The 26478-nt window shown below is 33.9% G+C and overlaps 1 protein-coding gene across 3 annotated transcripts in view; it reads left to right on the forward strand.

Annotated features, from left to right (window-relative positions):
- Grm5 (glutamate metabotropic receptor 5) overlaps positions 1-26478 on the forward strand; it is a 464736-nt gene that overhangs the window by 160208 nt on the left and 278050 nt on the right. For all 3 annotated transcript variants that reach the window (XM_015477321.2, XM_015477320.2, XM_048787923.1), the window contains exon 3: positions 9322-9571. In XM_015477321.2, the coding sequence (XP_015332807.1) occupies positions 9322-9571 (250 nt within the window). The remainder of the gene's footprint in view (positions 1-9321; positions 9572-26478) is intronic.

The following is a 26478-nucleotide window of genomic DNA, read 5'->3' on the forward strand; positions in this document are numbered from 1 at the left end:
ATTTATTTAGTGAGTTTTGTTCTCCCTTGACTTTATACATATGGAAAAAAAATATATCACTTGATTGCTGTTGTTGAGATCTTTATTCAAATTGGCATGAGTATATTACAAATAACATAAACTAAGCAGTTCTTGAAAAGCCTGAAGTAGCTCAAAAGAACAAATAATGCTTGACATAAACTCTGGCAAATCCTGGTGGAGCAGATGAATAAACAATGAGTAGTGAGATAAATGGCAAGGTAGTGCCCTTCATTGGAGAGTCTTTTTCATATTACCATAGCCACATTATTAGATATCCTTCCAATAAAGTCTGTACTGAATAGAATATCTGATTCCCTAAATACAAGATAAACTTAGCTTAGGAATTATTCACTACGTTCAGAAGGTGTTGAGAAATGGAAACTAGAATTTGAAGCAAGAACATGTAGAAGAAATGAGAATAAATCAGGCTAAAATATTCCTTGTCAGTATTACAATATAATAAAAGGACCTAGGAGAAAAAAATATAAGATCTCATTCTAAGAATTTTTAGAATATATATCATTCATATTTGAGAAGACAAATTCACAAAAAAAATGCTAAGTGATTTCTCAAAGTCCATGTAAATAATAAGTCAAAAGGACTCATTTAAAGCACTGTCAATTCACTCTATCCAAGTGCTTGTGACTAAGTTTTGCTCTTCATCATAGCATATTTTATCTTAGCCTAGCTCAGTCCTTTTAATCACAATTAATCCTGAGTAGGTTCAATACCAGAACTGCTATACAGAGCTATCTATAGTAGATGCTTAATAGTAATTTGCTAATGAAAATTTGATGTTCATTTTCTAAAAATTAATTTACTCAAAATATGCTTAGGCTTTCTAGACTCTTGAGATAAACTAGTAATTAAGAGGTAACCCCTTTTCTAATTAGCTCACAGTCTCTAAGGGAGTCAAATCAATAATTACAACATAACATGAAAATCCTAGAATATTAGAGTGGGGTGGGCATGATAAAATAGTAGAAGATACCTGTTTAAAAATGAAAAACTGTAGAATTATATCCCCTTCAGCTGGATCTTAAAGGATGCATAGGGATTCACTGAAGAGAAGATTATCTTAGCATAAAGAGATTGTGCAAAATTTAGAGATGTACGAAAGCATGGTGTATTTGTTGATCTGTGCACTATCTGGCAGGGCTGGAAGATGACTGTACATAAGGAAAAGGCAGCAGTAAGACAGGAGGAAAAAGGTTAGGCACTGGAGCATAAGAAGCCCTATATTCTATAAACTCCTCAAGGAGTTTGGTTTTCACCCTAAGGGAACAGGATGTAAACCCCCACTTCATATCAAACAGTATATTGGTAAAAATCTAATGCTAGTCCTATGTGCAGTTCAATAAAGTTGAAAATAAACAGGTGGGATTAATTAAAGATTATATTTTTAACTCGGTATTACAAAATTTTATCATTTAAACATGTAGTCAACATGATAAAATATTAATGAAATACCTTGTATTTTTCTTCTAAGAAAATGCTAAGTCTTTAAAATCAATTTTGTGTTTTACACTCACATAATAACTCAACTTAAAAACTAGCCAAATGACAGATACTTAAGAGCCACATGTAGCCAGAGGCTACCATGTTAGACAGTACAGATTAAAACTATAGATGAGAAATACCAAGGCCATAATGCAAGAATATAGCATGGTTACTCATCTTAAATGAATCTCAGAATTTGATAGCAACAGGAGCATAGACTTTGCACTTCATTTCGACTCTTTCTACTCTTTTTGAATCCAAACTGAGTCCTTCCTCTCAGTATTGTGTCCTTTCAGAGGGAATCTGGCAAGCACAGGACCCAGACAGTGCAAATTTAAACTAGAGAACAGGGTGGCAGGCCAGCGAGTTGCTGTCAAAGGAGCTACTTTATTTCAGCAAAGGCTGTCAAGCATGAACAACTTTGGCTGCGCTGCAGAGGATTTTCTGCCTTCAGTGGTATGGGAGAATTTCTGCATTGTCATTAGATCCTGTTAGAATCAAGGATCAGAGGTGACTAGCAAGCTAAAACAGAGGCAAATGAATAACTTGCCAGCCCACTCGGCCCATTGACACACAGTTCCATATAGATGCTGTCCTTTCTCTGCAAATGGAATCACTGTTAATGAGATGGGCACTGCAGGCGTCAGCTGTGAAGCTGACAACTTAGGGAGAAAGCAGAAAGAAGTAGAATTCTTGAGAGTTAGAGTGGGAATCTGGGTCATAGCTTCTGTCTCAACTTTTATTTTCTTCTGGGAAGAATAGCCAGAGAAAGAAATGAGTCAAAGACTGTAGTATTTTTATGAAAATGAGAAAGTTTTCTTTTTTAATTTTGCAAATCTCAATTTAAGCTATATTACCAAATTATAAAAAAACTTAAAATCCTACAGAATTTTTTATATCAGAATCAATTTCTTTGCCTTTTCCCTGTTCTCCTCTGAGATTCCTCGTCCCCAGCAATGATGCTGTTATGAAAATAATACAAGATTGGTGGCATGTCTCTTTCCAAGAGCCCCTTCTTATTTTATAGGCCTTTATCTAAAGAAACACCATAATTAAGCATAACATATTTTAAAGAAAATCCTTGAGATTCAAACACCAATTCTCAGAAATGGAATGGGTTGGATCAGTTAGGGATAAACCATATGTTTTTAACCTATCTAGAAGCCGGGCGGTGGGGGGAACTTGTTAAATAATGCATAGTTTGCTGAGATGTGTTCAATTTAATAGTATCTGAAATTAGTTTCAAAGGAAGCAGTGGTGGGTAGAAGAAGTGTCTTTGGATGAACCACTGAGCTAAGCTGAGCAATCCTCCCTATACTGGCTTAAGAGTATCAATACACTGTAGGAAGATAGCATGGGCTTTGAAATTTGATGAATAGTGTTTGAAATTTCATTCCTTCCATTGCCTCTCTATAAATACTTTGGAAAATTCTTTCAGCATTCCCAATTTATTTACAAACGTGGGAAATAATAGCTACCTCAGATGTTTAGGTCATTTTAATAATACAATATATTTGAAGTGACTAGTGCAGTTCTTGGTATTTATCATTAACTTCTTACCAAATAGTTTGGCAGGTGCTGGGTAAATATTGTTCAGGATGCACATGATGATGATGATGATGATGATGATGATGATGATGATGATAAAATCCACAATCTATTGAGTTCTTACTCTGAACAATGCCCTGCGATAAGAACTTAGTACCTAAGTTTCCCCTATCTAAAAAATGAACAAAAAAACCCTTTATTTTGATTTCCATATTCTGATCTATTAATTATTTTTTTTAAAAAATACTTAGTTGTCAATGTGCCTTTATTTTATTTATTTTTATCTGGTGCTGAGAATTGAACTCAATGCCTCACATGTGCTAGACAAGTGCTCTACTACTGAGCCACAACCCAAGCCCACCACCATACTTCTTACTCTTCTTCAACCCCAAGTGTTTCAAAGAAGTCAAACAATTCAGTGGTCTTTATTTTCTACTCTTATTCACACAAGTCAAAGCCTATTATTCTTGTTTGTTTATTTGTTTGTTTGTTTGTTTTCTGATACTGGGTGTTGAATCCAGGGATATGTTTCCCACTGAGTTGCACCCTTGTCCATTTTATTTTTACACATGGTCTCTCATAATTGCTGAGGCCTCACTCAGTATGTTGCTGCCACTGGTCTCAAACTTGCAATTCTCCTGTCTCAGCCTCCTGTGTGACTGGAATTACAGATATGTACTATTGTGCCCAGCACAGAGGACTAGACTATTCTGTGTGACTTCTAGAATGTTGCCAAAATTAGCAGATATTTTCACTACACATTTAGTATTCAACCTAGTTAGTAGAAAGGAGAAAATAAAATCATTATTGTCTCTTGGTTTCCATAAGAAAATACATTTCCTTGGTTTCTGGTGTTCTATGTTGCCTTTGTGAATGTTTCCTTCTCAATTAATGTGTGAATATTTGAGTGTCTTAGTGTATAATTCAGAACTATCTTCCTCTCACATCCTTTACTTTCATCTATTACTGTTGTTATCCATATTCTGAGGATTCTCAAATAGAAATCTCTGTTCTCTGAGCCAGAATGTCCTGATTCATTTCCTACCTGACATCTCTACTTGTATATTTCACAGAAGCTTAAACAACATTTCCAAAACTTGGAATTGTTTCCAAATCTAATTCTTTTCTGATTTGTTTCTCTCAGTTCATTCAACCCAATTATATAAACTAGAGTTACTGGTTACTGGAGGGAATAGTAACACTTTTGATTCCTGGTCCTACAGCCCATACCAAAATGGCATTTAAACTTATTATCCAGACATGTTGCAGTTATAACTGTCAGGTATTCTCTCATTGACTGAGTACACTGTCCTCTGCCAATATGACTTTGTATGGTCAGTTTTTACCCTTGTTCTTCAAATCAAACTTCTTATTCTAGACCCATACCTGGTATCCTTATACCCCATATCACTTAGAAAACTACTTGTAATATACTTTTATGACAAAATTCAATAGCCCTGGTTTGTATTTTCATAAATAATATTTTATATATGTGTGGTTAAAAATCCATAGTTGTAGTTATACACATTTATAGCCTATACTATAGTTCTTCACAAATAACTGTTATACAAGCAATTATTTTTTTCTGCTGAGTTCATTATGGGAGTATTAATGAAATGTTGCTGACATAATGGATTCTTAAACAACTATCTAAAGTGAATTTGCTAAATGAGATCTTTCTAGCACCAATAATAATAGCTCCAATTAAAAAAAAAATTCTGGATGTGAGCCAATAATGCCCAGCTTCATGTGGAATACTGTATCATATGGGTCATGTTTTAGAGAAACGACAGCAGAGGGTTTGAACTAATTGAGCCATTGATGAAAACATAGAAATTTCTAGAAAGGGTTTTCAAAGCCATAAAATTATTATAAGTCATGGAACCTTGATGACAATACATGATAGTTGATGCTAACTTTCAAAACAATCTTTACAAAAAGTTTCCATTCATATCTCAGGCATCCAAACCACCTAGGTCTTAGTTATTTGATCATATTTAAAAATATTCCTTGTACCATGTAACTTCCTTTTCTCCTTCCGTTCAATATATACACATTATTTTGTTGTGAGGATAGACATCTGTCTTGAAGAACTTGTATAATACAGGAAGATAAACATGATTGCAATATAGCCTTAAAAATGCTATACTCATTGCACATGTGGCTTTTATGGGTGAAAAGGTATATATTTTTAAAAAATAAAGGAGTATAATGTTTATAAAAGAGATCAATAAAATGAGAGGATGTTTCATTCTCAGGCATTCCTCACATTCCTCATTCCTGTCTATTTTAGTTACCCACTAGTTTAAGCCTTAACCCCCTCAATATCGTAGTTTGGGCTAATATTGCTTGATGAACATCCGACCCCTATCAAAGGGCAGAATTTAGTGACTGATTGAAGCTGCTCATGTGTATTTTTTAGGGAAGGACATAATGTAGCAACTCCCATGAGAAAAAGCTTTGATTTTCTTCACTAACTGATGTCAGTAAGATGCAGCACGGCCATAGCAGCAACAAGGGATTACCATTAAATGCCTTATAGAATGTATTTTTAAGTAATCACTTATATGGGAATTTTAATTTCACCTTTTTGGTGAATGATAACTTGGACCAACTAAGATTAAAAGTCCTAATTTGGAAGATGGAGCCCAATACTTTCTTTAAAGTGACTATTTCCTATAATGAAGGATTTCTGAAAGAGTACTCCATATTCATTTAGTATCTACTTGATGATCTTATTTGAACAAATATACATATCATTTCAAGATTTTTATTTGCCTTCTGTGGAGGATGTAGGAGTAAATGGAACAAAGAAAAAGTATCAAAGAAAGAAAACTTATTTGTGTCTATTATTATGATTCTAATTATTAGTCTAATTTTGAGTCTTGTGATAATTTTCCCCAATACATGAGCTGTTCTAAGCTGCTTTTATACAGCATGTTGTATAAATAAAAACAATGTTAAAACAAAGGTTTTTGGAGAGATGCTAAAGACTATGAATTTCTCAATGTTTTTCTTGTTGATGAATATTTTGAAAAAATTTATTATTTTCATCATAATCACTATACCTCACTTCAAATTATTTATGTAATTGCCTCAGCATTAAATCAAAGCACTGAGTGGAAGGTAGTTGAAAAATGGAGATGGCTAAAAATAAATCAAAGAATAATAGATTAGTCAGATTAGTGTAAAACCAGTAATTTAGGCCCCTTGGCACGTTTCAGAAAGCACCCTTTAAACATTTCTAATTGCAAAATAACTGGATTGCCCACCTGCCATCATCACAGAGGCTTCTTGTTGCTTTCAATTCTGGAAAAGGAAAAAAGTTGCAGCTGGTCCACCACTGAGTTTGGCTGGGACTCAAGCAGGCCTACTCTGCTTTGCCCTTTTGCAATTTGTCCATGAAGACAGAACTATGCAAAAATCTACCCTCAGCCAGGCACCGTGGCACATGCTTGTTATCCCAGCAGTTCCAGAGGAGGACCACGAATTCAAGGCAACAGCAAGGCACTAAGCAACTCAGTGAGACCCTCTCTTTAAATTAAATGCAAAATATGGCTGGGGACGTGGCCTAATGGCCAAGTTCCCCTGAGTTCAATCTCTGGTAAATGCTCCCTCCACACACACAAAAAAAGAAAAACAACCATCTGTGTCTGAAGGTCACATTTGTAGCAAGGCACCTATGTCATGGTGGAGCACACACAGTTTCAGGAATCAGAAGATACATGTTCAAGGCAACACTCAGACACCTATTTGCTACGATTGGATTTTAATTTCATCAGCTATGAGGAGAACATGATATTTACCTTTACACAGTTTTTGTAAGGAGCACTGAGCTAATATATATGAACTGAACTGACTTTTCCAAATCAAACTGTTATACCATGTAGTTATTTATAAATAAGTCATCTCACTTCTAGGCATGGGAAACTGTGCAACTGAATGCCCAATGCTCATTGCTCCTTGTTCATTTGATGTCTATTTCTTCTGATGAAGTTCTAGTTCCTAGGTCTAGTTGATTTTTAGACCAGTTACCTATTTTTGCATTCTACAGCTTGCCTGACTTGTAATACGCTCCTGCATACTTCAAACCAAACTCCCTTGCCCAACTAATCTTCAAAAATGCAGAAAATGGGCCTAATGTGATTTATAAAGCTTTAAAAATGCTCAAAATGTATCTAAAATTGAAAGCATCTTCATGTAGGAAAGAGAAAGCAGATACCATTTGAACTTTTGAGACTTCTGAGAACCTCAGAAGAGTGGAGGGAGCAGAACCTGCACTCTCGAAGCTCTCTGGGTGAAGTTCAGTCTTCATTTACTGCTCATGCATATAAAATACAGGGTCAATGTAGACCTAACTGCCTTATCTGCTTTATCCATGGAATGGGGGTTGAATTACTTACCTCAAAATATTATTTCAGGAGTCAAATGGGATCACATCTATAAAGAAAGATGTGCTTTCTATAGAGTTGATTATAAATATCAATTTCTGTTTTTCATATTTAAAAGAGAGCCATTATTCATTAACCCCTGGATTTTGGAAAGGACTTTGAATTTATTTACCATCAACTTACCTATGGTTACATAGAATAAAACTTAAAATGTTTTTCATGAGCTTGTACACTTATTTATGATAAAACTTAATCTAAATAAACCATATGGGATTTTTAGTTAAGAGCAAACTATAAATTCTGATGGCTATTAACATAATTTAGTATATCTAATATTTTATACAATGTAATACTCTATAAAAAATATTTGTATGAAAACATCTATACAATATATAGTATACATATTACATGTATATACTGTGTCTTTTAACACAAAAATCTTAATGAATGTGTATTTCCATAACAGAATACCTGATGCTAGATAATGTATAATGGAAAAAGGCTTATTTAGTTCATGACAATGGTGACTAGAAAGTCCATACATCATATTTCTGGGGTCCAGTTACAATACACGTGGTAGGGAAACAAAAAGGGAATGTACTATAACAGGAAGAGCAAGGTAACAAGAGACTGGGTAAGAGCCTTTCATAACAACCAGTGGGAAAAATCTACTCCTACCAGACATTACCTACTTCCAGAAGACAGTATTAATGAACTCATGAGTATAGACCTCCCCACCAACCTTATTACCAAGCCCCTCCTCTTAAAGGTTCTACCACCTCCACATTGTCACTCTGGGACCAAACTTCTAACATATGAATCTTTGGGTTATAAAGCATATCCAAACAAAAGCAGTGGGGTAAAATTATCATAAAGAGAAAAGCAATGAGAAGTTCAATTCAATGGAGACAAAAAATGTAGCTATAAACCATACATGATTTTGCAGTTGAATACAAGAATGAATCTATGGGAAATCAAATCAGTATGTTGATGAGACATCTGCTCACCTATGTTGATCATACTACTACTCATAATAACTAAGAAATGGAAGAACATAAGTGTCCATAAACTGATGAATGAATAAGGAAAATGCAGTATATAAAGATATATTGCATATATTCCATTATTTATATATATAGAGAGATATATAGATATAGATATAGATATAGATGTAGATATAGATATAGATATATATCATGCATGAAATGTAGAATCTGTAATGTAATGTTTGGAAAAGACCAAACAATGCATGATAAATTACAATTAGGAGTAAAAAGTTCTTTTTTACTGTTACACAGCAGAGTCACCAAGGAAAACAATAATGAACTGTACAGTTCAAAAGCTAGAAGAATTTTTTTTAATTTTCCATAAATAAATTATAAAAATTCAAAGAGGTAGATATGTTTAACCTGATCTAAGCATTATACAATGTATAGATGTATCAAAGCATTACATGTTACCCATGTTACCCATTAGTATGCATAATACTGCTTTTTATCCATTTGCTAAAAGTAAATTTAATTTAAAAATGGAAAACAAATTAATAATACTTGATAATTGTTTTTAAAATGAACTATTTTGAATCAAAAGGGAAGCTGAATTACTTGGACTTTTATGATGTTCTGTGTCTCAGTAAAAATATAAAAGATCAATGAATGTATTTGTAATGTAATTTGATTTTTAACTTGTCTAAGACAAATAAGTCAGTGAAAGAACAAAACCTCAAATTCAGATTCTCAAGTTCCATGTCCAACACCATCAAGAGACCTGCACATTCTTAACTCTTTTGCATCCTAAGTGTATCCAATTAATGTGATTCTCTCATTTCACTTTCCTTTTGCTTATCCATGTTTTCACACAGGCAACTATGGTGAAAGTGGAATGGAGGCTTTCAAAGATATGTCAGCCAAGGAAGGGATTTGCATTGCCCACTCTTACAAAATCTACAGCAACGCAGGGGAGCAGAGCTTCGACAAGTTGCTGAAAAAGCTCAGAAGTCACTTGCCCAAGGCACGGGTGGTGGCCTGCTTCTGTGAGGGCATGACAGTGAGAGGTCTGCTGATGGCTATGAGACGCCTGGGTCTTGCAGGAGAATTTCTGCTTCTGGGCAGGTGAGTAACAATGAGAAAATCCACATACAGTTAATGCCATGGTTTTGGCAGCATGGTATCTTTTGATGCATGAGGACAGATGCTTTAGAATTTTAAGCTGTTCAGTGGAAGTAGAGCTTAAGTATCATAAAGTACCAGTATTGAAGAAAATCATGGAAAATAAATAGATAGGCCTTGTACAGATTAATAAAGATAAGAGGAATGAACACAGAGAGATGAGTCCTTACCTCCTCAAAAATATAACTAAATGAGATGGATTCTTAAGTGCCTAGGTTAATATCTTGAGAAATAAACACATATCAAACTTGTTTCTGTTCCTTTTGAGGTTGATTATGAGGACTATATAGGTTTAATATGTAATATAGAATAATAGGATTTGGGGTTAAAAATAAGGAATTATTTTAGAACTAATTTTTAAAACATTGGTAAATTAACTCAAAATTTCCATATTCCAAACATGTTTTTACCTTTTCAGATTGCCTTGTCTGCATTGTTACTAGGACAGTGTTCTAAAACATTAACTTTTACAAGGATTGATATTAATATCCAGAAAGTTTACTTGATTGGCACAGGTCAGACCCTTACCTGCTAATATTGCTGAATCAGTGTATTAATCAAGTTCTCCAGAGAAACAATCAAAAGTGAATGTATACACACTTTATAATATACGTATGAGGTTTTTTTTATAAGGAATTAGGTCATATGTTTAAGGAGGCTGTGAATTCATAAGAACTGCAATTGGCAATCTAGAAATCTGGGAAAGCTGACATGTAGTTCAAGTCTGAGTACAGGTTGAGGACTCCAAGAGCTGGCAGTGTTAAGTTTCAGTCTGAAAGCCACCAACCTCCAGACTCCAGAAGAACCAAAGTTTGACCCCAAATCCAAAGCCTGGGAAGGACCAATGTCCCAGCTGATGCAGTTACACAAAAACGGTTTCCTCTTACCCAACCCCTTCCTTCTGTTGAGGTTTCCAGTTGCTCAGATGAAGCACATCCACATGAAAAAGTATACTCTCAATCTACTGATTCAAATGGTTTTATCCAAAACACTTTCACAAACACAGGGATGATAATATTTGGCCATATATCTGAGCACCTGTGGCCCAATTGCTGCACAAAACTAACTGTTATGATACTTAAGTGGAATCTATAGTCTGAATGTGTGAATGAAACATTCACCCCTGAGATGCAACATCACGGTTTGTCAACAATGTGTAAGTTTCTACCATTCCACATTGTTTTAAAAGGTTACCACGCATCATATCATGTATTAAGAAGCAGCCAATTTAATGAATAGCAAAAGCCTTAGAAACCACTGCCTTTCTTAATATTTCTGTCCACAGTAGAAACACATCTTATTTGCTGTTGACTTTTGATGTCTTGTTAAAGAGAACATTCTTTATTTTCCAAATGCTTAACTGACCTTCTGTGGTCAAACTCAGCTCCTACTTGAGACATTTTCTGACAGTCATTTTATGTAACTAATTCTTTCTGTCTGATCTGATTGATGAGGCTATTTTGGTATGAGGTCATACATCCTTCATAAAAATGGTATTGAGTGAGGTTTCTTTTTCATCGATGTTATACATTTTGTCCAAAATTTTCCCTAGCTGGCAGGTGAAGCATCAGTTAGTTTCATACACACCAAGGATATACTCAGTGACAATATTCTCATTCCCAAATCTAGTGTTACCACTAGGGTTTAAACAACAGGAAAGATACTGGCATTAAGTATTTTATGATATCAAGTTAAGAATTCTGCAGCTCCAATCTGCTGCTACTGTCAGTATTAAATGACAAGATTGGTAGTATTTACCAAAAAAATTGGTCTTTACTATATTTTCAATTTTCCATCTATGATTTTATTGCTGGCTATACCATAAAGTTAAAATTATATATTTAACGTATTTTAAAATTTATTCTTAATATACTAATAATGGGAAATGATCTCCAAATTATTTAATTCCTGCAAGAACAAATATAAAAATATAACCTTAGTTATATTTTTCAATCCCTTCATTGATTGGTTACATCATAGTTTACATTTGCACGCGCACTAGTTCATTTCATTTTTCAATATTTTTGTTAGAAAAGTCTTCTTTACTCTGAATTTTAAATATGACACTGCTATTTTCAACTCTTGGCTCATGTTCTTTTCTTTAAAAGTGGCATGTTTTACTCTTTCAGATATCTGAAAACCACAGTATGGTTCTAAGTTCCATTCAACTTATTTCTCAAACATTCCTACTTACTACAACCATCTTAGAGAGATGGTATTGTGGTTGTTAATGAAAATATTTTTCATAACCATTTATCAAATAGGACCACTTATCAAATGTTTTGTGCCAATTACTATGTTGAGCACTTTACATACATCATCTCATTTAATCATTCATTTGAAAGTATTGAGTGTCTCCCATGTGTTACACTGCTTATGTAATCAATGAATGAAACAGACAATAATTATTACTTTTATGGAGCTTACAGGTAGGAGGTAACAAATGCTATAAAAAAATACATCCAAGAAAAATCTGCATGATGTTTCATTTTATAGAAAAAGATTCTAAAGCTCAATAAATATTAAATAATAGTGCTATGGAAGAGAAAAGCAAAATTTAATAGTTGTAAGAAAAAAGTTAGAACATCTACCCTCTTTCATTGTACAAATGAGAAGACTTAAACCCTCAAAATTTGGATGGCATACCTAGTCACATAATTTAAATTCCATGCCTCATAACCAAGTGATTTTCTTTTTTTTTTTTTGACATGTGAATTTTATTTTATTTTATTTTATTTTTGCCTTTATACATGTACTTTGTGGGGGGTTTTTTGCATTACAATTCTTAATACACATATATACCACAATTTGTCTATCTCTGTTTATATATAAAGTATGCCCCTGTGATTTTCTTTACTACCTGTCTCCTGTAGAATAGAACATGTCAGGAGTTATAATTTGATAGCAAATTCCTGGTTCCATATTAGCCCCTGGGTCTTTGAAGCAGCAATCCTAGATAATTTTAATTTAAGTAAGTATTTTAATATCAAACTTCCCTTCAAAAAATTGTCATTTTACTCTGTAACTCCTCTTAGTTCTTTAAGATCATTTCGTTTACATATATTCTCCCAGTCTCTCTTGTCACCCCTTTTTTCTCCCAACTCTTGTATGAATGGTTCTGATGAACCATTTGAATTCTGAATCAATGGTATAATAAAAAAGGCCACTTCAGACTTCTCTAGAAGTTTCCATATTCTATTGATGTAGTTACTTATAAATTTCTCCAGCTGCCTTAGATCAGCCATGTTTAATAAGTCATTCAGCTAAAGTGTTTGGCAGGACTAAGACAACTCTGCTGCTAAGACAACTTCATCCATTATCACATCCAGCCATCTGTGCTCCACATCAATAGAACATTAGAGTGATGTGGACCTGGACACTGGGTCTTCCCATTTAAGGTCTGGGTATTCTGTTGTCTCATTACCAATAAAAATGCCTTATTCAGGTCCCTGAAATGGTCTTGTTAAACAATTTGGCCCTTATAGCAGGATGAGATCAATAATCTGAAAGAATACACTGCAGTCATTCTAGACATGGGAAAATATCATGTGAGATACATTGTTTATAATTTATACTTGTTTCCAAGCATGAACTTGGAACTTATTACTTTAACCATTCAAAGGTAGGTTTGTTTGTCTATGGTTAACTACAATATAAGTCTGAATTAAGAGTCTCTGTTCAATAAAGATTATTACCAAGCCACGGAAGGAAATGTACTTAAATTTCAAAAGTTTTCTGGAATTTAGAGTAAAATCTCAATATTTTTCAAAATAGGAAAAATAAGAATTTATACTAATAGATATTTTACCTATCGAGTTAGAAATAATTGTTCTGTTAAAACTGTCATGGAAGTTATTATCCAGAAGTAGATATTATTATTTATCCTTGAACCACTAGAATATCTATCTATTCTAAATTAAACCATTTGAAAACAAGTATAGTTGTCTGCTAGACTATTCAGTGTCATGAAAATTCAGGGTGGGAAAAATTATTTTCATTGAGTTTCAAGTGGGGTGATGGAGAGGGTGGTCAGGAGGGAGTGACAGAGAAAGACAGTGTCTCATTTAATGCTTTAAAGTGTTGGACATGTCAAAACTTAAATACCCTGTTTTATAGGGGAGAAAACAGAGATACAAAGAGATTAAGTGAGTAGATAAGATTAAGATTGCACTCACGCATTCAGAGAATCACCAGCAAGACTTTTAGCTACATAAATATTTCAACACTATGATCAGCTCAGTTTCATTTTTGTGTTATTTCATTATCCTTTTAAATTAAAGAAACTAGTAAAATGCTTTTATAATTTTGGATATGTTCATGATAATTTTATAATACAAAAAGCCAACTATATCCCAATTTGAGTAGATTTTGTTTATCTGCTCATCTACATTTATGGTAAGGAGAATGTATTAGTCATATAATGTTCAGTGTCTGAGTAGCCGGTTACTTAGAAGTATCTGCCTCAGACCACTTACAATGCTCTCTAAACAATGAAGTTGAATCCAGAGAATATGAGGAGCTTGTGTAAAAGAAGTTTAAAGAGGAGAGTGGAACACAATATTGAGCTTTGTGGTATTTTGATATTTATTACTTTGTTAGCAAAGACTTTTTGTAGGAATGTGAATATGATAAATACAATTTTCCAAAATATAATGGTGGAACATAAAATATGAATTAGAAGAGGTAAGGTGGATGCAGGGGAACCAGTGTGCCAACATAAATGGAACTCCTGTAGACTAAGGATGGTGAAAAGGTGGAAATCTAAGACTTATTTACTGAGTAGAAAATACATGGGAGCTGACAATGTGTTGGATATTGTGAGAGAGTGTGGAAAATATGTCCAGAATGATGCCTATGGTTTTGTGTTGTGTAAAATGCGAATGATAGTTATTTTATGGAGAAGAAGGTCATTGAAAAAGAATCAAGTAAAAACTGGAGGGCAGAAAATGAGTTGAGTTTCGGATAAGTTTTGCACTTGTGTCAGTGTCCCAAGTTGTGCTTTTCAAACAAAAATAATAATAATAAGGAAGTAACTATACATGAGTCTGGAGCTCAAAGACAAAATTAAGCAATGAATAGAACTGAGTAAATGAACAGAGTATCTTTTTTATTAACTAAAGACATGGTTGCATAAAATTAAAAGAAAGGAAGTTTAAGAACTTACTTTGGGGGTCCTTGTCATTTATTGATTGTGGAAAACAGATGAACTGTGAAAAGGAGTAAAAAGGCAAATCCAGAGATGGAGGAGGAGAACCAAGAGTGTTGTGTCAACTGAGCCAATGGAAGAGAGAAAGCAGTGGTCAGCTGACTTTGGAAGATCAACAGTAAATGATAGTGAGACAGCCTTTTAGATTTATTGAGGTAGAGAAAGTTGGTGATTTAGTAAGACATGACTGAATGCAGAAATAACAGATTAAGAATAAAATGGCTGAGAAGTAGGAAGTGAGAAAATGAACCCATGAAATATACATCAGTGTTTTGGGAAGTTTAGCCAATAAGGAATGGAAAATTATGAACTATATCTTGAAGGATAAATGCTGTCAAGACAAAAGTACTGTGAAGGGGGTGGTTAACCAGGGATTGACCCAGGGGTGCTTAACCACTAAGCCACATCCTCAACTCTTTTTTATATTTTATTGACAGACAGTTTTGCTGAATTGCTTAGGGCCTCTACTTGCTGAGGTTCTCTTTGCACTTGCATTAGTCTCCCAAGCTTCTAGGATTATAAGCATGTACCACCATGCCCAGCCAAGAGAAAAGTATTTTAATAGTATTTTATGTATTTCCAAATATGTAATTTATAATCATGAAAAATAATTTAAATGGTGAACCAAATTACTCACTGAATAGCCATTATATTTCTGTATCTTCATCAGCACAGCATATTATTAAATTATTTGATAATCTTATAAATAAAATATTAACATAATATTTTAACAGTTTTATAAATGAGTCACATTATAATCTTTTTCAATGTCAATAATTGATGCATATATATTTTTTCTAAAATCTATGCATTCATTACTCATATACTTAGTCCACTTTTTCTGTTTATTTTCCTGATTAATTTATTAAAAAGCTCATTATAAATTAAAGAAACTCATTCATTGACATCTTTAACATGTTCTTTCTCTTTGCATTTAATTTTGATCTTGCTTATGGTGATTTGAGAAATACCATACTCTACTTTTTAGATGTCTTTTTCAGTAACTCACTGGATTTGTATATTTGCATACTTCATTCACAGCAAGAGAGGTTTGTTTATTTACGTGGTCATTGAATTTTGGGCTGCAGGTAGGAAAAAGGATTAAGTTAATGAAAAGTGGCAGTCAATATTAGTGTGTGTAGGGGTTGACCCTGGGATGAGAAGTTATCAGTGGAGATGAGAAAACAAGAAGACTAATGCTGCTAATAAATGCTTTTCTGTATTACATTTTAAATATCACTTCATGTGTTATAAACAATGAGGAGAGAAAGATTTGACTACACTATATTAAAATATTCTCAAAATAAAATCAAATTTAACCACTGTGCACATACTAACCCATTAAGTGCTGAAACAAATTATCACAATTAGGGGTTTAAACATTGATTAAACAGAAGTACAGGCTTCAAATTAAAAACTTAAAAAAAAAAAAAGAATGAGTCATGGAAATTTATGTATATTAACTAATTAGAAGCCAATTATCTGATTTGTAACTAAATGGACTTCTTAATGCTGTCTCTAAATCCCAAGCCATGGGTGTACAGGGCCAAATGCCTTGGAGTAGTTTCCTGGATTAGACAGATGGTTCACAGAAAAACAACAGAACTCTTAAGTAGGGGAAACAGATCATTCCTCCAAAAGAAGAGGCAAATCACACTTGCTTAACCTCTTCCCTAGTCTCACCATGTCAGCCAGTCTGTCTCCCAGTAAGAAAGAAAGAGGTGGTAGAGAGAAGCTATGAGCTTTCATTCCATGTTTTTCCACTCCTGGAAATTGGAAACACCCCTATTGAAGTTTGAAGAGTACGATATTTCTTTCCTATCTCAAAGCAAAAATTAACTTGAATGTAGAGATGAAGAACTGAAACTCAGAGACATTACTTATTTCATCAAAGGCCACCAAGATCTCTAGTTGTGCAGCTGAATCTTAAATGACGTTGTTTACCTTGGAAGGTGCTATTACTCCAAAAAGAAAACAAACAAACATAAATGTCCAAAAGGAGAATAAGAGAACAGAGGTTCTGATGTTATCAGACCTAGGATTTCTATGTGTAAGATGTGAACAACCTACAATATTGTACTAACCTTTTGTACCTAACACTGGTGCTTTTGATAAGGGACAGACAGACTTGAGTGATGGGAACATCAGGTTAAGGAAATAATTCTATAAAATGGGCCCTAGATGCTGACCTCCACATGCTTTCACTATTAAAAAGTAATTTACTAGGCTCGGGATATAGCTCAGTTGGTAGAGTGCTTGCCTCACATGCACAAGGCCCTGGGTTCAATCCCCAGCACCACAAAAAAAAAAGCAATTTACTTGAAGTCCTGCCTGGTTAAAATCCATGGATATGTTACATTTGTCAGGAAAATACCTGCTATCTGCGGGCCCCTAAATGCTAACAAGAACACAAGTTTCCCTGAAAGAGGAGATTTCCATGACCCTTATAGAGAACAGATCCCAGAACTCCAGGAGATAAGGGTAATTTCCCCTAAGCAAATCTGTAGGAACAAGTTCTGGCTAGAACTGGTCAGTATGGGCCAAAGTAAACTAGAGTTGTCATGGCAGTATGGACTTCAAAGTCTGAGATCATCCTACTGTTGGTCAAAATTTAAGGTATGAACATGGGCAAGACTCTTTGGAAATTTCCTTGGAACTCAAATAAAACTGGAGGACAGGAGAGCCATGTGTACCTCTCCTCTGTGAGGAGACCCAGTCTCTCCCTTGAGAGTATTCTCTTTCCCCTTTTTCCATCCCTTATAATAAACTCATGCCTGTTATTATGAGTGAGATGTCTGAAATCTTTCTGATTTGTTGGAAAAAAATCTGGGATTAAAGGAGAGTCTTTATGCTGCCTCATTTTCCTGGAAGACCTCAGACCTGTATCACTTTGAAGACTTCTGCATCTCAAAAAGTTCTGGTAGCTTAGGGTAGATGACCTGTTTAAATAATTGGATGATAATAGTTATTTGTAGAGTGTTCTTTGTTTAGCAAACATTGTTCTATGTGATTTTTCTTTACATATTTACTGATTCTTTATAGCAATCATATTTGGAAATTATTATTCACTTCATTTTCTGGCTGAGGAAACTGCAGCAACTAATGACAATCAAGAGACAACTAATGTGCTCAAGATCCCACAGACAGTAGGTACCAGAGAGGATACTAGCTAGTAGCTTGTACTCTGAACCACTATGGTAAACCATCTGTGAATTATTGGCCATCCTTAAATTCAGAAATAAATTTGACTCTTACAGTATAAAATATTAAAATATTTTTTACTGTTGTTCAGGTATATATTCTTTAACAAAGGGAAATTTAATAATTCAAGGTTATTCTGAAAAGAGAGTTTTTTTATTTTTTATTTTTAAATAAGTAATATGAAACAATCTAACTTTCTGTAAACCAAAAATTTAGTGAGAATATATGAAGTGTTCAAAAGATATTACTGTTTTTGCAGGAAATGATCACAATAAAATTTAGGCTTAATAAATTAAAAAGCTTGAAGTTGAAAATACCCAGGGATAACCAAGGGCAAATATAGAATGTTATTCTTTACTAAAGCAGGTCACAGCCAGCTCTTCCCTTGTTTTGCAGAGAACTGATAAGTTCTCTGGTGGCATTCATAGAAAATGTGATAAAGTTTTACTGGGCACAGTCACGCTCGTTTACATAATGTCCTTGGCTGCTTTAGGGCTACAATGGCCATACTGAATATCTGTAACAGAGACCATATATCCTCCGAAGACTAAAGTATTTAATCTGATTTACTAAAAACTTTGCTTACTACTGATCCAGATGTTTTTCATCTCTGAATATGGCTCTGCCTCTTATACAGCTATGTTAAGAATTATGATTTCAACATTTATGCAGAATTAGTGGTGGTTTGCACATAAACTCCAGTTTTAATTCTTGAAGTTTAGGGGCTCCTGAGCATCACAGGTTCAGTGAGAGGAGAGTTAGTTGGGAGTGAGGAGTACAGGTTTGAATGTTGAGTTTGTCAGTGCAGAAGAAATGAAGAACAAAGAAGGACTTTTTTTTAAATTCATCATCCTGGAACATAATGTTCAAAGCAATTGGAAGAGAAGATGCATTTTGAAATATCTCCTTATTCATCCCCAAGTGATTTAATTTTATCTAAAATAAAAGAATGTGCTAAGTATAATAAGGAATGTACTCTTTGTGTATATATATTAGTCTTTCTAATAAAGTTATTTTTATTCCTCTTATTTGTTAAAGTGGACTGATGACATGGATTAAAAATACTTCATTTTTTTCTCCTCTATCCATCTCCCCTGTTTTCATTTTTTTCTAAAACACATATTTAATTGTATTATCCTTCTGAAAAATAATTTTAGCTCACTTTCTTTGCTGTTGTATTCAACTCCATAATTTGTCATTCAGTGTCCTTTAACATATGGCTTGAATCTGCCAATAATTTCCTGTTAAACTTAGAGGTGAAATATTTAAAACACTTAACAACAAGTCCATGGGTTCAATCTCATCTCATCCACTTTGAGCAGCTGATTCTTCATTTGTCCCAAAACAAAGCCTTGCATAGGAAGACAGATAAAATAGATTTGAAGAAAATTAAAATGTGAAAGTTCTAGAGACTTCTGTGAAATATGAGCATCATGTAACGTGAGTTATTTGAGACATAAATGAGGTTCAGACTATGAAAATGAAGACTGACTGGAGGAGTGCCAAGTGAGAAACCAGGAGTTGGCCAGGGAGGGAGGTCCAGTAAAACAGAGGACAATGCCACAATAGACATTGAATTTGAAGGTACATAGGAGTTTCTGTGTTTTTAATGGTCATATGTCCTCCCTCTTTAAACAAACAAACAAATAAACATTTGTTATTTCTACAAGTCTTTCATTCAACCTGAGGAGAGATTGTTATTTTTTTTAAAAATCCATTACAAATAGACTTTTAATCCCTACAATAGAATCTTAGCTCTAATGATACATAAAAAAAATAAATAAATGTATCTACCTTTAGCACAGTAGTCTTAAGAGATTGTGATAGCCTGGCAACTTCATTTTTACATTATTTACAGTTTCTATAGTAGGCTGAATGATATAGCCAAATAACCAAAAAGGTCAATGGTTAACACTCTTCTGGGAAAAAATTTACTTTTAAAACTATAGAATCTTATTATTTCCAAGTAGACAAGGTTATTTTAGTGTTGTGTTTTTAAAGTTTACTTTAGGATTTATTTCTGTGCATTCTGAATCAATGTCACAACTATAACGGTACCAGTACATTGTATCTAGTTAGTGCTTTAAAGATTACAGAATGCTTTTATGGGCATTATGGCATTTAATCCTACTTGTCCAGCAAATGCATGACAGTCCAGATGGCTGAAATGGACATTAGTCATCCAAATAGTTAGACTAGTGACTACCAAATGCAGGTCTGTAGGCCCTTGGAAGGGTTAATGAAAGGAGTAAAAATAAATAAACAAGCCACAGAATTATTTGTATAAGGAATTATTTACAATACTTATGTGTCTATGTGTTTGTAGTAGTTGTTGAATGGGTTTATTTAGATAAGGATTTTCTCATTTATTTATTCCTTTAACAAGTATCGATTTGGTTACTCTGTCGCAGGCACTTTACACTGAATACAATATGGTAAAAAACACTAATTTAGTAAGGTCTAAATAAAATAATAAATAGGTGACAAATATTTAGTTCTATAGCTTGATAAATAAGTATAATGAAGAAGCTATTTTTTGAAGGTAAAATACTTTCTGATATTAAATGATAGCAATTTATGGTAACTTGCTTTGTTAAAAAAATAAAATAAAATGGGCAGAATAAGAAATTGAATCACCAGTGCTCTGTTGGCCTTAAAATTACTTTGTAACTATAATATTTTTAGTGATCCACCATGCAAGCCTTCCCTTATTTGCATGTATACTTTTAAGGATGCTATTTCAAAGGGAGAAGTGATGAATTTGAAAAGCAGCTTAACACCCACAGTGAAACTCCTCTGTCTACTCTACATGAAAGTGATAACATCTTCCTACAGAGCAAAGTAACTGTTCAACAGATACAATGTATTTTATTTGTAAATAAAAAATGTACAGTTTTGTTAAAATATTACATTAGTGCTTGAGCATGCAGTGTGTTATCAGGTGAAATAAAATAAGAATGACTGAAAATATCAAAGAAAATAGGGTTATTTGTACTACCATCCAAGTCAACTTATATTCTCTCAATATTCCTTCAGAAATATACAGTGCTAATCTTTCTTATGAGTAGAGCCAGTATTTTCCTAAATTTATCTTAATTCCAAAACCTGTAATCTTTTGAGACCAACTTGTCTCTCCTCTTTCGTATTTTGAGTGACTTACTCATACTTATAGCACAAGGCAGCTTTTGTATGTGTCCAGTATTCATTGTAATTGTACCAACTTGTGATTCATATTGTCAATTTCATTTGCCAACATCATTAGAATATTATGAGAGAGACCCACAACTGTATTTTGAATGATATCCATTCCTTCATCTTGATAAATGTCATAGAAAATGTTGACTTGCTAATTTAAGGCAACATTCATTTCTCAATTAATATAATTAAGATGACAGAGTATAAACAGGGAAACAAGACTGCTTCTGGTCTTCTTGAATGAACTGTGCTAGTACGAATACAGTGCCTCTGGAGGAAAAAAAAATAGGAAGGTAACTGATAATATGGGCGAAACAGAAAAATTTTTTCAGCCTTATTTGGGTGGTGTTTACCTTGTTATCAACTGGCAGACATGAAAGGAGGAACACTCAGCAATAAATAAGAACAAATCTTCAGCAAAGGATTCAAGACTCATCTTACTTGATCTTTATCTTGTTAACTGAAACAACTCGGATGACCCTGAAAGTAAATTTAATAGCCAACAGGCAGGTAATAAAAATAAAAAGCAATGCTTTCTTCTGTCATTTATTTTTTTTAAAATGTAGTTACACTCACGAGAAGGTATACAGCTAAACAAATGGTTCCTAAGCATCTACCCTGTATAGAACTTTGTAAATTACCAGACAATACAGAATAAGATATATATGAAATGTATCTCATGCATGCATAGAGGACTGTGATATTTTACTGGAAGTAAAACATAAGACAAACGAAAACCTGAGACTGATTGGAATAAGGGTAATTAATATGAGATAGTTAAAGTGGGATGACATAGTGAGATTAAATGAAAAGTAAAATTAGTCCTTTTTTTCTTCTGGAATGTAGCTTCTGATAAAGAAACAGGTTTAAATAACAGATAAAGACAAGTTTTAGGATTATTTGTGGACCGTATCTAGCCATGATATTTCATTAGCTGTTAACACTAAACTTAGTAATTGGGTGTTACTAAGCTTAGTGTGGTTCTGAAATATTCTTAGTCTTGAACTCAAATACCTTAATTAACTACAAGAGGAGGGTAAAGGAGGGGACTGGGGGTTAGCAATGATGGTGGAATGTGATGGACATCATTATCCAAGTACACGTATGAAGACATGAATTGGTGTGAACATACTTTATATACAGAGATATGAAAAACTGTGTTCTATATGTGTAATAACAATTGTAATTCATTCTGCTGTCATTTATTTAAAAAATAAAATCAATAAAAAATAAATTGCTTATAAATTTAAAACAATGTCAGTTTAACATATACCTACAGACCCACCCAAACACACATGAGGATGCTAGTTAGCAATTTAGAGGTTTCAAATAAATCATAGTTCTTGTACATAGGTTGTTAGGAGAAGGGAACTCACATAGAGATCCAAAGGAACAGAAGGATCTTTCTGTATAATTTATCTCTGTGGTTAGAGACATGTTACCCAAACTGCTAATATTTTCAATCCTTCTCCTGCACCACAACAGAATTTTCTGTGGAACCCTTAAAAGCCAATCAGAACAACAAGGGCAGATTGAACTGTGGCATTTAATTTCATTTTATCCTGAATATCCAAATTGAATAAAGGGATTTTTTCCCCTCTTAAATCACATGAAATGAAAAGTTTGAAGAGATGATACTAACATAAATTTTAAAATGCATAAGTGGTAAGTGATTTAGAAAGTAAACTGAATTTTCAACAAAAGCAACCCAATGTGCAATACAGAACTCTCCAAGTTCAGAAATATGTGCTGACATTAACCTCTGCAAGCTGGAATGGATAGTAGGCTACAGCAAGCAAGAATAGTTAGAAATTAGTTTAAGCATTGAACACTCCCAGAATCACAATTATCTAGCTGAAGAGTTTATATTTGTTCACAGTACAGCAAAAAAGAGAAAAGCTCTGTATTGAAGGTCCCAAAGCCAGTTGAGAGGTAGGTCATTATCCTAAAATGGGGAATTAAGCAAGGGTTTACACAACAAATGTGGACAGTCACTGTCCTCTTCTCCAGTAGTATTCTAGAATTCGGTCGAGTCATTTTCTTTACTTAGGAGATTGGAATTAACTTCTTCCGTGATACAGGAGACCAGCCCAACATCACTGATGGCTGAAGAAAATAGCCCAATCAGGATTTCCTGATGTGAATCACAGAAGACAGGCCCCAGTCATGGGCAGAGTCTACACTCTTTGTTTAAGAACCAGCATTAAATATAAAGAGATCATTGTATATCACTATGCATCTGAGAAATCCACTAATGGAAGACAGCTCAAAATCAACAAATCTAAAAGGTGTTTGGAGAGTACCAGCTAAATGAAAATCTAAAGAACTAGAAGTAATATTTTCAAATATATAACAGAAGATACTGTGTCTTGAAGAGAGAGAAGCAAAAATGAAGATGATAAGGAAAAGATTCAAAATACAACTTAGAAAATGAAACATTTTCTACAGATGTGTATATATGAGGCAAAAAATTTAGTAAATATATGAGTGAATAACAAAAAGGCACAGGAATGATACATAGGAGAAAAAAATATAATAGTTGATTCAGGATTCCCAAACATTTGAATGAGAAACATTGTGAAAGAATACAGAAAATGAATGAAATAAATGTTTAAGCCATATTTTACAAAACTTCCTAGATATAAAAAAATATGAATTTCAAAATTTCAAGACTGAAATGGCCCTCTGAATACCTGGTTATGTCACAATACCACTATATTGAGGTATATTTTTATCAAATTTTAGAAAACCAGGGAAATATATACCAAGTTTCCTGAGAGGTGGAGAGAGAGAGATAAAAGGAGAGAGAGAGAGAAAGATAGTGACAGACAGACACAGGAGGAAAGAGACAGAAATAGACAAAAATAGAAAACATTATCACTGAGGGAAAGAAATTAAAATTTAAAGGGGAATATGCATCACATTCATGAATTGGAAGATTAAATGTTGTTAAGATGTCAATTTTATTCAGTTTTGTCTGCTGCCACACTTCCTCACCATGGGCCACCTGAACTGAATTTGTTTGACTTTTCTAAACATTCCAACCTTTTGTCTGTCTCAGTGTTTGCACATCTTTCAGTCCAAATTCTCTTCTTACATTTCTTAACTCAGCTAATTCCTACTCACCCATCATGTACCAGTATAGATGTTACTTCTCCAGTGAAATCCTTCTTATTACCAAAATAACTTTACCTCTGTTACATTATCCTATATTTTAATCATTGCATTTATGAAGTTAGTAATTAAATATCAATTGGCATTTTTATCTGTATTGTGTCCACCTTATTCACGAGATCCTAAGTTCAACTACATGTAGTACAGGGGTGAAGGCACAATAAGTTACCTATAAGATTGTGAGTCCTCTTTCTTCAAATTATCTATTAATTCAATTCTCTTTCCAGTGAAAATTCATTCCCTGGGGATATAGATTACATCTATGTTTTGACCATTATATTCTCAATGTTTGAAATTCAGTAGTTGCTCACCAAATATGTTATATGAAGTCACTTGATTTGATCCAAATAACAATCTGAGAGAGGGAGTATCATTTCTTACTTCAGAGGAGTGAAAACTTCTATTGAAATGATCTTTCCTAACAGTTATTGATGAGCAAGCTTCTCTGTAAAACATCGGATCCAAGTTGTTTCATAATAAAATTCAGGTAGCAAATCAGGGTATCTATTATTCACTGACTCAGTCTTTACCTGGTAAAGTAAAATCTTTATTTTAGACCTATCCTTTGTATCTTGGAGAGAAGGGACAAACAAGTTCTGAGGGGAAAAGTGATAGATTTTGTGGGAAAATGCTAAGATCACTACCTGCAGACCACACCTCTCTATCTACTGCTGTTCCAAGATCAAAACTGAACACTCCTACTGCCCTAGAATTTTATCATCAGTTGTCTTAGTTAATCTAACTCCTTCTATCTTTTAAATACTCCCAAAAGTCCAAGTCTTCTCATGTCAAGCCTATTGTATTCCTTAAAAGTACCACAATTCCTCTAATTCTACCTATTTGGGCAGCAGAGGCAATCAGACCTTGCTCACTCTTGCTTCCATTGTTATTTTAACTTGACTGTTGTCCAGAGCACATAACATAGTTCAAGGATCTTTTGATGTTGTAATTCTCTGTGGCTTGAGAACCATCTGAAAACACAGTTGACAAGCTGAAGTCATTTCTTTCCAAGATGAACTTCATCCTGAAGGCGATGGGAGTTTTGAGAGACATCAAGCAGGAAAAATGCAAGAGCAAGGTTTGTATCTGATGGTTTATTCCAAGAGTAGTTTGGAAGCAGATCTAAAGTAAAGCTAGAATAGATCTTGGGAAGATCACCTGGAGTATCACTGTGATAATTCATGAAAATGCTGTTTAGAATTAAAGTAAAATAGTGTTGGAAAAGAAGCAGAGAAACAAACTAAGGATCTGGTTTACACATCATTGCAGGAGGTGGCAGTGAAAGCTCAGCTACTTTTTGTCTTGGCTACTTGCTCAGGCAGGAAACATTTTATACCACTCTCTCCCCAAGCCATATTTTTCTTTTTCTTTTTGGTTCCTCAGGAAAACTTCTAAAGATGCAAAGAACTCAAGAGAAGTTATGAACCACTTTTAAATAAGAAACAGGAGGTCAGTGGATAGATAAAAGAAGCCCAAATTCTATGCTTTTGCTTCTATTTGATGACTTGCTTTCAGAAACTTAGAGCACCTATTTACAGATGGATTCTAGAGACAGATGCTTAATTATCTCATTACTTCTGGCCACTTTAACACTGATGTAGTGACCTTTTGGAAGCTCAGCTCAAGTCATCGGATCATTACTTTTACTGACAAACTTCCTGACTTTTGTGCTGCATATTTGCAGGCAGTACCCCACATGTGTATATTTTTTCTCAAAATGAGATCTTACATGTCTGAATTAAAGATACCTTTTCCTTCCTTACAAATCTAAATATTCTAGGGTTTAAAGAAAAAAGACAATAGGACCAATTTTGTGCCTTTTGGCTTCTTCATATTGCAGAAAAGTCATTTTCTTGGGGTTTACTGTATTTTCTAATAAGAGTAAATGCTTAGGAATACATGCCTCCAAAGAATATACCCGGAAAAGCTTCATTCTGTTCAGCAAGGAGAGTCAGATAGTGAGGGAACAGTATGTAGTGGGAAAAGAATTTGTTAAGGGTCAAACATGCGCATGTTATTTCCTTTAACTTTCCTTAACAAATAGAAAGTTAAAGTTTATTTTCTACACTTTTAT

Source organism: Marmota marmota, unplaced genomic scaffold (genome assembly GCF_001458135.2).
Source record: "Marmota marmota marmota unplaced genomic scaffold, marMar, whole genome shotgun sequence".
Classification (NCBI taxonomy): Eukaryota; Metazoa; Chordata; class Mammalia; order Rodentia; family Sciuridae; genus Marmota; species Marmota marmota.